We start from the raw sequence: 14,446 nt of genomic DNA on the forward strand, positions 1-14,446 counted from the left end.
GCCGGAGGCTGCGGTTCAATAGGCTAATCCTCCGCCTGTGGCGCCAGCACACCGGGTTCTAGTCCCAGTCGGGGCGCTGGTCCTGTCCCGGTTGCTCCTCTTCCAGGCCAGCTCTCTGCTGTGGCCCGGTAGTGCAGTGGAGGATGGCTCAAGTGCTTGGGCCCTGCACCCACATGGGAGACCAGGAGAAGCTCCTGGCTTCGGATCAGCGTGGTGTGCTGGCCGCAGCGCGCCGGCCACAGCGGCCACTGAGGGGTGAACCAACGGAAAAGGAAGACCTTTCTCTCTGTCTCTCTCTCTCACTATCCACTCTGCCTGTCAAAAAAAAATTAAATTATTTTAAATTGTTTTTTCTCCATGAAAACAAAATTGGCCTGATATGTCAGTGTTTAAATGAAGCTTAAACTCTGTGCTTTATTGCCAATGCCTGAAAGAGCTGCTAAGTTAACAGTGTAATTGTGGTAGGAGCAGAATATGAGCTCAAGCTTTGTTTTGCAGAGTCTGAGAAGCATTTATTATTTATGAAATTTGTTTAACAGCCTCTGTTGCCATGTCTGTTGAAGGCAAATATTTTCAGGCCATAGTATAATAAAAATCTGTTCTTGGGTGCCCACACTATTTTAAGTATGAGTTGTGTGTGGAGCAACAAAATAAAATCGTGTTGACTGATGACAACTGTCCAGTGCATATCTGTAGGACATCTGAGATAGGAAATGACTTCTCCTCCAGCATCAGGGCGATCGGCAGCAGCACCACAGGGATGAATACTCATTCCTGGCCTGTTAAGCAAGCATTGCACCTTGATTTCAGCCTAAAAGAATTCTGAAAGGCATGCAGTTAATCCAATTCAGAGCCCTCACATTTCATTAGTCAGGCTTTGAACTTGTCCAGTAGAGAAGGTTTTTTTTTTTTTTTTTAGAACTGAATATATTGCTTCTCAGCCTTTTGGTTAACATCAAGTGTAGAACTGAATGTTGAGTTTAAGGAATAAAGTACAGATGTGGAAAACTTTGCTCACATCTCACCTTCTCTTTAAAATTGCTACCCACCCCTCCTTTCTACCACTATACCATATTAGTTTCAACCTTAACTTACCACAATATTTGTCGACAAACATATAACTATATTTTTATTGTTTATTATTATTTATCTGGCTTTCTGTCCTAGATTGTAAGCTGCAGAAAGGGTATTTATTTATGTATTTATACTTAAATATTGAACAGCGCCCGACACACAGCTGACTCAATAAATGTTTGTGGAATTAAAGACTTGCATAGTATTTCTTAAACAGCATTTAGCCATACAGGGTTACTTGTAGATGTGTCCATTCATGCCGCCTAATAAAGCAAGATATATGCTAAACCATAAGACACCCCTACAATAATAGGTTTAAAAAGATGCAAGGAAAACTAGAAAAATAGATACTTGGGGCATAGGAGGCTAAGCCTCTGCCTGCGGCGCCAGTATCCCATATATGTGCCAGTTTGAGTCCCAGCTGCTCCTCTTCCCATCTAGTTCTCTGCTATGGCCTGGGAAGGCAGCAGAAAATGGCCCAAGTGCTTGGGCCCCTGCACCAGTGTGGGAGACCTAGAAGAAGCTCCTGGCTTCAGATCGACCTAGCTCCAGCCATTGCAGCAAGGTGAGGGAAGTGAAGCAGCAGATGGAAGACCTCTCTGTCACTCCCTCTCCGTAACTCTGCCTCTCAAATAAATAAAATATATTTTTTAAAATACTCATCTTTTTTTTAAAAAAAGATTTTATTTATTTTACTTGAAAGTCAGAGTTACACAGAGAAGGCGAGGCAGAGAGAGAGAGAGAGAGGTCTTCCATCTGCTGGTCACTCCCCAATTGGCCATAACAGCCGGAGCTGCTCTGATCTGAAGCCAGGAGCTAGGAGCTTCCTCTGGGTCGAGGTAGTCATCTTTGAAGTAATGATTCTGAATGTTGTGTGGGGAACAGCATCAGTAACATGAATACGGTTGTTTTTTTTTTTTCCTTTGGTATTGGACTAAGCGACTCTGACTGCCTGTGTCTGGCCGTGCGTGGTTTCCAATTTTTCCATACTGCCCGGTGCTGTTTGAAATCACCTACACATAACTGTGGTCAGTGTATGTTACTCAGAAATGTGTTGTCTGGTTTACTATTTTGTACATGCTCCCCCTCTTCTTCATTCAAAGAAAACTATTTTATTACATTGCCACAGAGAAATTGGAAGAGATGAAGCAGATCAATTTTATTTTCTGTAGTTCCATTATCAAATTTTGCTGGGAGCTGTTCGAACAGTGAACTTAACATTCGATTAGTTGATTGTCCACAGAATTTTTGGCTGCCTTCATCACTAATATTTTTTTTTCTTCTGACAGATGTTAGAATTGTGTTGCTTTATTTGTATGTATAGATTTTATCACAGAATTTACATCTTTTGAAAATGGTAGCGCTGCAGGATTAAACAATATCAGCACAGACACGGGTATTGTTTGGAGGAGCAGAATTCTGCTTCACAAGTTGTGTGTTCTAGGAGGTTCTGTGTCCAGTTAGCTTGGGGCAGAGGTAAAAAAGAAATGTCAGTCACAAGCTTCCCTTCTTTCTTGCAATTTGGGTATAAAACACCAGGAGAAGACACAGTGCCAACAGTAATGTGCCATTAGGGTTTTTTAGATTTATCTTGCAGTACTCAATTCTGTTGTTCTGTACATTTTAACTAACCAAATTGTCATATCTCTGTTAAAAATTTTTTAAATTAAAAAATTAAAGATTTATTTATGTATTTGAAAGGCAGAGTTACAGAGAGAAGGAGAGACACAGAGATCTTTCATCTGCTGGTTCATTCCCCAAATGACCACAGTGACTGGGCTGGTCCATGATGAAGCCAGGAGCTTCTTCCTGGTCTCCCATGTAAGTGCAGGGACCTAAGAACTTGGACCATCTTCCACTGCTTTCCCAGGTACATTAGCAGGGAGCTGGATTGAAAGTGGAGCAGGGGTCAGCACTTTGGCTCTGCGGGTTAAAGTCCCAGCCTCAGTGCAGGCATTCCATATGGACTCTGGTTCAAGTCTCAGCTGCTCAACTTCCAGTCCATCTCCCTCCTAATGGCCTGGGAAAGCCGGAGATGATGGCCAAGTGCTTGGGCCCCTGCTCCCATGTGGGAGACCAGGAAGAAGCTCCTGACTCCTGGCTTTGGATTAGTTCAGCTCTGGCTGTTGCAGTCATCTGGGGAGAGAACCAGCGGATGGAAAACTCTCTCTCTCTCTCTCTCTCTCTCTCTCTCTCTCTGGCTCTACCTCTCTCTGTAACTCTTTCAAGTAAATAAAATAGATCTTTAAAAAAAAGAAAGTGGAGCAGTCGTAATTGAAACAGCACCCATATGGGATGTTAGCTCTGTAGGCCATGGCTTAAGCGGCTATGTCACAAGCGCCAACCCCAAAATAAGCATTCTCAATTTACAAAATTTAAGCATAAAAATTAATAAAACAAATTTCAAAGGAGAAAAACATTTTTATCATTGAATTAGATAATGTTTTTATAAATGTTTTGCTGGCTGCATTCTTGTTTGTACAACTACAATATTAGTTCATAAAGGCATGAGCTTATGTATAAGTCATCTAAAATAGGTAAATAGAGAAATTTTGATATTTATATCAATAGATTGGTATGACAATCACAGTGTCTACCACTAATAAATATGATATCACTTTCTGTGACATTGAACATGTCTTTACAATGCCATCTTGAATTTCCACTGGTGATTCTGCTTTGCTTCCTGCAGGCTGGCCTTAATTCATTAAAGATCTGAATCCATATTTTATTTTATTCACTAGTGCTTGTATTTATATCTCCCTGGCAGAAGATATTTTCTCAGAAAGAAGACTTCCTGAAAATATCATTTTTACTATACTCTCTATGAAAAGAGGTAGATTAAAAAGAAGATAAAGTAGCAGGGATGTTACCAGTTTTTTCAACTGGTCGTTCTCACTGCAGTTTATGCTGCTGTTTCTGTCCATTGCTATCAACCTGACTTAATGTTCTTCAATTGTTTTATCTTCAGATTGTCATAATGGAAGTACAAGGTTTGAAATCAGTGGCTCCCAATCGAATTGTTTACTGTACAATGGAGGTGGAAGGAGGAGAAAAACTGCAGACAGACCAAGCTGAAGCATCAAGGCCACAGTAAGCTAGATGAAAAAGAAAATGATTGTTTTTCTCCTTCCAAAGAAATGACCTTTATTTATTTGCAGAATCACATGGTATTACACTCTGAAACTGGTATTTGGCTAGCTTTACCTCAACTGTGTTGGAATCAGTGTGTGCCTTTCTGGATAATGATGTTATAATTAGAACCGTGGCAGAATTTCTGTGTAGTACAGAGGATCCAGCATGCAAATGGGAAGCTAATCGTTAGGCAATAAAATGCTCGTAAGACATTTGTAAGGGAAATATGTGTTATCGTGTGCTATAGAAAAGGTAATATGTGATCCTCTTTCAGTTACTGGAATTGTAGTCTGATAGCTTTTCTGTTTCCTCATGTTATAATTCCACGGTGATGTCTGTGTGGATAGATATCACTATTCTGCACAATGACTTGGAATATTTCAGTTAATCATCCTGAGTTAGAGAACCAGTTAATGACTACCACATAGTAATTGAAGAGGATAAAGCCATTATTTGCTGATAGTTTGGTGTATGAAATTCTGGGAGTGGATGTAATTAAATTTGGAAGATATTCTTTAATTTAAGCTTGAGAATTGTCACAAAGTCTCTGGTTGAAATAAACATCCTGGCTGAATGATTCAAATGAAACCTGCCTGGCTTTCACTTATATGCTGCCTTCAGAAAGCATATTTCCATTGCATTTAGTCTTTACTTAAAATGTCTTATAAGACTTAGGATTTTGTCTAATCATAGCATCAATTTGCAGCCTATTCATTCAGGAAACCTCTGCTTAGAGCATGGTTAGGCATTGAAAGTAACAGATGAACAGGAAACTTATTTTCTTTAGAACAGGTAGGCAGTCAGGAAGGATATGGAGGCTTAAGTGTAGCAGGAGAGATTGGCACAGAGTATTATGAGGCCAAGGAAAAAGCACATTGAACCTTCTCCTCCTACCTGATAAAGCCCTGCAGGTCTGCCTCTTTACAAACTCTTACTACCTCTGGGAACTCACCACCTCCCTCTGTCCTGCCTGTCATCCACCCTGGATATCATGTGGTCCCTCTAATGCTGGTCAGTGCACTTGCTATTCCCTCTGCCTTGAGAAAAGGGCAGAAATAGTATCCCAGGTAATTTTATATCCTGGCCAGCTGTTAAAGTTTGTTAATTCAGTGGATCAAACTTATTTTTGTGACTCTTCACCTTGTATTAGGGTATTCACAGAGTTGTGCAATTATTATCACCATCAATTTTAGAATGTATTCATCACCTGAAAAAGAAATTCTCTACCCTCTCTCAGCACCCAACCTCCCCATCTGAAACAACCACTAATTCACTTAATGTCTCTATAGAATTGTCTATTCTGGACATTTCATTTAAATAGAATCTTGTAAAATTATGCTGTTTTGTGACTGGTTTCTTTGACTTAGCATGATATTTTTATTTATTTTTAATTTGTATGTATCTTATAAATACAGCATTATGTACATATTAATTCTTCCCACCACATCTGCCATACCACCCATTCTCTCCCCATTCCTGCTCTCTCTCCTGTTTTATCTGAAAGAGAAATAAAAAGAAAGAAAAACGAAAAGAACAAATGGAGTAAAAAAATTAAATGTTCCTCGACAGTCTATACAAGGGCTGATATATTTTATTGCTTTTTGAAGGTGATTTCGCTTTTTATTCTTTTTCTGTTCTCCTTCCTCTTTGCCTTCCTTCCTCCCCCTGCTTTTCATTTAGAAACTTAATTGTCTTTAAAGAAGAAAGCCAAGAATGATACATCTTTTGTGGGCTCAACTATAACTTATGAGACATACTAATATCTTCCTTTTAATATACTAAATGGAAGTGATTCTTGGGAACAAGTTTTATTATTAAGTTTTATGGTACAACTCTTTGGGGACAGAGGTCCTGTGTGGGAAGTTAGTACACAATGACTCTTGCTTATTTAACAAATAGCATTCTTACGTATGGCATCAGTAATCGCCCAAGGCTTTTGGCATGACCTGCTTTGGCTATGGAAGCCTTTTTGGTCCACTAGCTTGACAAGGCCATATACAAAGTGGAAGTTCTCTCCTCCCTTCAGAGAAAAGTACATCCTTCTCAGTGGCCCCTTCTTTGCACTGGGGACTCATCCACAGGGGTCCTTTGTGTACGACGTCTTTTGCCTAAGTGTCTTGGCTTTCCATTAGCATGACATTTTTGAGATTCATCCATGTTGTAGCATATTAGCACTTCATTTTCAGTACTGAATAATATTCTATTGTATATATGAGTGTGTGCCATATTAAAATGAATTTGTGCACACTTGTTTATCAGTTCATCTTGGTTATTTCTACCTTTTAACTATTGTGAAAAATAATACAATGGGTGCAACTGTTGGGCATAGTGGTTAAGCTACATGTGATGGCCACATCGTATATCAGAGTGCCTAGGTTCTAGTTCCAGCTCCACTCCTGACATCAGCTCCCTGCTAATGTGCACACTGAGAGGTGGCAGGAGATGATTCAAACATTTATGTCCTTGACACCCATATGGGAGACCTGGTTTTGTCCTGGCCCAGCCCCAGCTATTGTCGGCATTTAGGGAGTGAACCAACAGATGGGAGACTTCTGTGTGTTGGTTTTTCTTTTGTCTCTCTGCCTATTGCTTCTCGGCCTTTTGGCTAAGATCAAGTGTGTCACTCTGCCTTTCAGATAAATATGATAATTTTTAAAGTATTTTCAAAATTAAGTGCTACACAGTAAACAATGATGTACAAGTGTCTGAGTCCCTATTTTCAATTATTTGGAGTATATACCTGGGATATAATTGCTGAGACATAGTATTTTATGTGTAGCTTTTTGAGGAGCCACTAAATAGTTTGTACAGTGGTAAAAATTTACATTCCCATCAGCTACGTATAAGGATTCCAGTTTCTCTACTTAGTATTGTTCAGTGTGTGTGTGTCTTTATACCCTTCTTCGTAGCTGGGAAGTGGTATCTCATGACTTTGATTTACATTTCCACAATGACTAGTGCTGTTGGGCATCTTTTCATTTATTATCCATTTTTATTTCTTCTTTGGAAACATATCCTTTCCTTTGCCAATTTTTTAAAAGATTTTTTATTTATTTATTTGAGAGGTAGAGTCACAGTGAGAGGGAGAGATATTTCTTCCATTTGCAGGTTCACTTTACAAATGGCCATGACAGCTGGGACCATGGTAGTTTGAAGCCAGGGATCAGGAACTCCACCTGGGTTTCCCATATGGATGACAGGAATGGCAATTCTCGAGCCATCTGCTTCACAGGTGCATTAGCAGAGCAGAAAGCTGAATCGGATGTGGAGTAAGCAGGGCCAGAATGGTCACTCTGGTACAGGAGGCAAGCCTTCCAGTTGGTGATTTAATGCACTGTACCACAACACTTGCCCAACTGTGGTGTTTTAATTACTGTAGCTTTGTGATATATTTTAAAGTCAGGTGGTATAGTGCCTCTTGCTTTGTTCTTTTTACCCAAGATTGCTTTGGCTAGTCAGAGTCTTTTGAGTTCCTTACAGATTTTAGTAGTGTCTTGTTCTGTTTTTAGTCTTGCGAAAAATGTTATTGGGATTTTGATAAGGGTTGTAAATCACTTCGGTTAGTATGCATATTTTTAAAATATCGATTCTTCCCTTCCATGAACATCATGTGATGTTTCTATACATGCACACGTTGTGTCATGTCCATTCAGATTAAACATATCTGTCTCTTCATTTAGCATTTCCTCATAATGAAAACACAGAAAATTTTTTCTTTAGTTTTTGTGGAGATGTAGCACATTATCATTATTATAGTTACCCTACTTTGTAATAGAACAGAGCACTAGAACTTCTTGGTTCTGTCTAAGTGTCCATTCATCAACAGCCTTTTCTTATCTCTCTCTCTGCTCTCTTGTGTTTCTGGTAATCACCATTATACACTGAGCTTCTGGGAGATCAACTTTCTAGATTCAATGAGTGATGTCATTTAGCAGTTGTCTTTCTCTGCTTAATATAATGACCTCCTGTTCTATATATATTGTTGTCCAGAGACATGTCATCTGACAATAGTGACAGTTTTATTTCCTACCATCTTGTCTGGATACTTGTTGTTTCATTTTATTGCTTAATCACCTTCAATTCTCTTCTTGCGTGTTTCATAATCATAGGGGAAATCATAAAATCTTTTTTTTTTTTTGGACAGGCAGAGTGGACAGTGAGAGAGAGAGACACAGAGAAAGGTCTTCCTTTGCCGTTGGTTCACCCTCCAATGGCCGCTGTGGCCGGCGCACCGTGCTGATCCCAAGGCAGGAGCCAGGTGCTTCTCCTGGTCTCCCATGTGGGTGCAGGGCCCAAGCACTTGGGCCATCCTCCACTGCACTTCTGGGCCACAGCAGAGAGCTGGCCTGGAAGAGGGGCAACCGGGACAGAATCCGGCGCCCCGACCGGGACTAGAACCCGGTGTGCTGGCGCCGCAGGCGGAGGATTAGCCTATTGAGCCCCGGCACCGGCCAAAACCTTCATTATATTAGCTGTGGGTTCTTCATAGAAGCCTTTCTCAGTTCTATTCCTGCTTTGTTGAATGTTGTTGCATCATGAGAGGGTGTTGGATTTTGTAAAATGCTTTTCTAGAACCATTCAGATAATCACATGAAGTTTTTATTATTCCATCAATACAGTATATTATGTAATTTTCAAGGGTTAAGCCAACTTTGTTTCTTGATCATACTATGCAATTATTTTTATTTATGACTAGATTTAGTTTTCAGTACTTTGTTGAAAATTTTTGCCTTATATTATTGAGAGATATTGTCCTATAATATCCTTTTTTGATGTCTCTGACTTTAGATTCAGTTTATAGCCTTATAAATGAGTTTCATCATAGTCCTTCTGTTTTTTAGGAAGCATATGAATATTTCATAAATTCTTTAAGTGTTAGAATTCACAAGTAAATCTAGACCTGGGTTTCTTCTTTTTGTGGATAATTCTGTGAGTACTAATTCCATCTGCTCCCTTAATACAAGTTTGTTGAGATCAACGTTCTTGTTTTGATAGTTTCAGTATTCTATGTCTTTCTATGAATTTGTCATTTCATCCTGATTATCTAAATTATTGCTATATAATTGAGCCTAGCATTTATTTATAATCTTGTTTCAGTAAGGCTAGTAGTACTGTTGCAGGCGGTGGCTTAACCTGCTGTGCCACAACACAGGCCCCATCCATATTTTTGATATTTAAAACTAAGCAAATTTTATTTTATTCAGTTTATTTTTCTATTCTCAATAACATTAATTGCCACTTTACATAATTTGCTAACTTTAATTTGCTTTTCTTTTCACAGGAGTCTTAAGGTAGAAAGTTTAACTTCTGTTTTGTGATGTTTCATCTTAATATAAGCAATTACAGCTAGAAACTTTCTTCTTAGCACTGCTTTTGCTGCTTCTGGAAATGCTGATATATTTTCAGTGATGAAGGTGCCCTTGCTTGGCAAAGCATGTTATTTCTATAGTAAATAGAAATGGAAGCAGTGTCTTAGCTGCGTGAAGACAAGGCTCCAGGTTGCACCCTGCCAGCCTGATGGTTGTGGGAATTGAGTCTTGTCACTTCTGACACCCAGTAGAAGCACATGGTCTACTGCCACTCACTTGCTGAAAAAGCTCTTTTATGACACTTGCATTCATTTATTTAATCCGCCATACTAGTCCATGAGATCTTAGGGAATGCACTTGCCCTGAGGATCTGTCATGCTTTATTCTACAGGATAGGTTTTTTTTTTTATTTAAAAAACATTAATTTTTATTTACTTGAGAGACAGAGAAAGAGAGAGATCTTCTATCCATGGGTTCGCCACCCAAGTATCTATAATATCCAGGACTGGGCAAGGCTGAAGTCAGGTGCCTGGAACTAATTGTTTGCATGGACCCCACTGCCTCTCAGGGTTTACATTAAGAAGAAGCTGGAATCAGAAGCAGGGCCAGGACTCAATCCTAGGCACTCTGACATGGGATACAGTTACCCAAGACTGAGTTTTTACTTCTGAACCAAACACACATCCAGAATAGTTTTTAACAACCTTATCTAGGTTTAATGTACATGATGTAAAATTCATCCTTTGCAAGCTAGGTGAGTTTTAGTAAACTTTTGCCACCTCAAGCTATCGTTTCCATTCATATTTTTAAATTTTTGCTTATTTATTTGAATTGGGGGCAGGTAGAGACTGACTGAGAGAATCTCTGATGCACAGGTTCTCTCCTGAGATCAAGGACTGAGCTGTGTCGGGTCAAGAGACAGGAGATTGAAACTCAGTCTAGCTCTCCCAAGTGAGTAGCAGGGATGCAACTACTTGAGCCACCACCTTTTGCTTTCCAGTATCTGCATAGACAGGAAGGTAGAATTGGGTTCCAGAGCTGGAGCAATGAACTGAACCTAGGCACTCAAATATGGTACATGGGTGTGTTAATCTACAGGCCAAATGCTCTCCCCCCAGTTCAGTTAAAACACATTACTTCATAAAGTTCTATCCTCCCTACTTGCAATTTGCTTCTGCTCCCACTCCCACTCCAGTTCCAGGGAACCACTCCTGTGTTTCAAGCTCTATAATTTTACTTTCCTTGATCTGTCATATAAATGGAACCAGGCAATGCATATTTGTATCAGGTTGCTTTGCACTTAGGATGGTTTCTAAAAAGTGTTGTATTTAAGTAATACTAAAGTATGTAGCCAATGAAATGAACTGACATATCTGAATAATTATCTCAACACTAACTTTTTTCACAAATACTGTAAGTTTTCATAGGATCTATAACTCATTAAATTTCAGATATCTTCATACTGTACTCATAGAAAGATTCTGAGAATAGAGAACCTGTAAGTTAATAATTTTAATGAATTCAAGTGCTTAAAAATCAGAGAGAAAATATTATAGCAAGCCCTCAGTTCTCCTTTTAGGTACTCTGTCCACACAGAAATTTGACTAAAATAGCCTCTCAGTGTTTCCCCGTGAACACTGAATCAATTTTGAAAATGAATTAAGAGACTTGTGTTATGGTTGTAACCCAGGGGCACTTTACTTTAAAAACTTATCTGGTGAGTGCTGACCAGCTGCAGCTTTTCAGTGGTGCTGGTACTGTCAGCCAGAACTCATCCTGCACAATAGGAGAGAGATTCACCTCCATCATCACAGTGAATTGTGCCTGAGACTCGTTTGCTAAATTTTATTGCCTCAACAGTTTGCTCTTTGCTGGAGATCAATTCATCCTTCTGTCTCATGCTAATTAAAGTGCCTTATTTAGTCTCTGTTTCCAATAAACTTAATCAAGATTTCTATTTCCTATTTCATTCCTCTAGTTCGGAGTTCCTGCCAACAATTAGGTGGGGACACCATGTGAGGTTTGTATATAACTTAGAGCATGGGACCTGGAGACTGGTAAAAATGGTATTGATAGATGGGTGGGACAGTCTCATATGTTGAAGTTTTATTTTTTTAATGTTTTATACAGGGAGGGGAATGGGGATAAGCTGTGTTTTTCAGTTATGAAACAAAGATTGTTTATGAATTTTTAAGTCACTGTTTCATGGTCTATCAACAACCCAGCAAAAGATTTATTCCCTGTGAATGTGCTGTAGAAGCATTATTGCTACAATTTACAGCATTTTCCCACTTCAAGACATTGCATTTATTTCAGTTTTAGCCCATACCTTACATGATTCCACCAAGAAAGAAATGGGCAGGGTAGTAAAAATAGGAGGAGGTTCCAGGCCTCTGATCATATAGTTGCATCCCAGCAGTGGAAAGGTTGACTACCATTTTGATCAGTACACATTGTACACATGTATTGAAATGCTACAATGCAGCCCATAAATATGTGGAATTTAAATAATTTAAAAATATATGTAATGACCAGGTTGGGGTAGGTGAGATCTGTGGTCTTGTGGTAGTTCCACCTTTCCTAGTTTGTCGTGTGTAGTAAAGAACATCCCCTGAACATCTAAACAAAAGGGAGCTGATAACTCCCTTACGGAGTGTCAAGATAGACCTTAGTATAGGGGAAGTCAAAATAAGGAAATTTTAAATACAAATAGAAAAGAATGTATAGTACATATAGTATGAGATCTAACCTCTTAACAGATTGTTTTGTGTGATACAATATTGGAGTAAAAAAAAAAGTCTGCCGATAATCAAAACTGAATTAAATATTGGTTCATTTGTTTTTTTTAAAAAAAAAAAAAAAGCTAGCAGCACTGTTTGTATCTCTCCTTCATTGCTTAGTGCTGCTTTATTAAAAGGTATTTGCAAGTTAGTTGGTCTATGTTCCCCACCCCCTTGAAAGTAATAAAACACCAAGACAGGAAGCAATGGGACAGACTGATGGGTTGCATCATTAGCGAAATGTATTTATAGATATTACAACAGAACATTCTTCTGCCTCATGAAAATGATGAGAAATACAGTTTCCAGTACGTGTTTCTTAACCATAATTTTTAGCCAGAATTATAGATATTTGGCAAACTATGGAAAGAATATTGCAGCCACAAGTGGAAAATTTATCAAAATGACAAGATACTGAGACAAGTGTTTGAGAGACATTAAATACAGACCTCAGATAAACCAAAAAGCACTGAATGTGCTTTTTAAAAGCATAATTGTTGTCATTTTAATGTAGTAATAAAATTATTTTCTTAATTCTTTGTGTATTTTCCTTTTATTTGGAAGGCAGGAAGGCAGAATGACAGAGATCTTCCATTAGCTGGTTCACTCAAACTCAGAACAACCAGGCCTCATCAGGCTGAAGCCAGGACCCCAGAACTCAATCCAGATCTTCTACATACATGGCAGAGACTCAAGAACATGAGCCATCATCTGCTTCTTCCTAGGGTGTGCACAGGCAGGAAGGTGTATCAGAGAGACACAAGAGAGAATTGAGAGAGAACTGGCCACTACAATATGGACGTCCCAAGGAGCAAGTTAACCACCATGCCCAAGAGAAATATTTTTGAAGTACAATTCTTAAGTCTGCTAACTTTACAGGGTAGAGATAGATGACACAAAAATTTATAATTGAGTGGCTGGCGTTGTTATACAGCAGGTTATGCTGCTACTTGTGACACCAGCATCCCTTATGAGCAATCAGTTCAAGTCCCAGTTGCTCAACTTCTGATCTGGCTCCTGGCTTACATGTCTGGGAAAGCAGTGGAAGATAGCCCAAGAACTTGGGTCCCATTCACCCATATGAGAGACTTGGATGGAGTTCCAAGCTCCTGGCCTTTGGCTGGCCAAGCCCTGGCTGTTGCAAACATTTGAGAAGTAAACTAGCAGATGGAAAACTTCCCTCTCTCTCTGTCTCTCCCTCTCTCTCTCTACCTCTGCCTTTCAAATAAATAAACAAATACTTTTAAAAGTTTTTTTTTATTATTTTTAATTAACCAAAAGAAAAATATTCAAACTGCACAAAAAATTCATTTGTTGTCATTTCCATCTTTTTTAATTTCTGAGATAACATATTTCATTTTACATTGTAGTTGAAGGCTGAATGCTTCACTAAATAATGAGTTCAACAAACAAAAAGCAAAAAGACCATAGTTCAACAGGAATGCAGGCAAGGACCATAAACAACAATGAAATGAAAAGATGTCAACTTCACCAATATGCAGTAAACTTCAAGACAGTCATAGATCATTTCTTTTTATATAAATTCACTAGAAGTAGCATTTCTCTAAAACTGATACTGCTGGTATAGAATACATTGAAGCCTAAAGGAACAAACATTGGCCAGATAACAGGAATTACATTCACTGGAAATATATAATTAAATGCGTCTCAATTAATGGAAACACATGATAGTTTAAGATTCCACATGCTGACTAAAGAATATACATGAGCTTCGGTGAGAACCAGAAATGAGAGTATTTGGAAGAAAGTTTATATAATTTTATTCTTAGTATTTCTGTGGTAGATTTACAGTTTGTAAACAACTTTCCCTTATATTGTATGACATTTTTTCACAGCAACATTTATGGTGGCTCTTATTGTATAATTTTATTCATGTAAGCAATTTTTTAAAAGATTCATTAATTTATTTGAAAGTTAGAATTACAGTGGGAGAGAGAAGAGACAGAGACAGGTCTTCTATCCACTGGTTCACTTCCCAAATGGCCACAACCGCTTGGCCTAAGTCAGGCCAAAGCCAGGAGTCAATAGCTTATTCTGGGTCTCCCACGTGGGTGGAGGGGCCCAGGAACTTTGGCCATCTTCCTCTGCTTTCCCAGACCATCAGCAGGGAGCTGGATCAGAAGTGGA

General features: G+C 38.8%; 1 protein-coding gene across 5 annotated transcripts in view; it reads left to right on the forward strand.

Moving 5' to 3' along the window:
* Positions 1–14,446, forward strand: part of CADPS2 (calcium dependent secretion activator 2) — a 628,355-nt gene that overhangs the window by 264,984 nt on the left and 348,925 nt on the right. For all 5 annotated transcript variants that reach the window (XM_062206262.1, XM_062205893.1, XM_062205984.1 and 2 more), the window contains exon 6: positions 4,046–4,167. In XM_062206262.1, coding sequence (XP_062062246.1) covers positions 4,046–4,167 — 122 coding nt within the window. The remainder of the gene's footprint in view (positions 1–4,045; positions 4,168–14,446) is intronic.

Source organism: Lepus europaeus, chromosome 1 (assembly GCF_033115175.1).
Source record: "Lepus europaeus isolate LE1 chromosome 1, mLepTim1.pri, whole genome shotgun sequence".
Taxonomy (NCBI): Eukaryota; Metazoa; Chordata; class Mammalia; order Lagomorpha; family Leporidae; genus Lepus; species Lepus europaeus.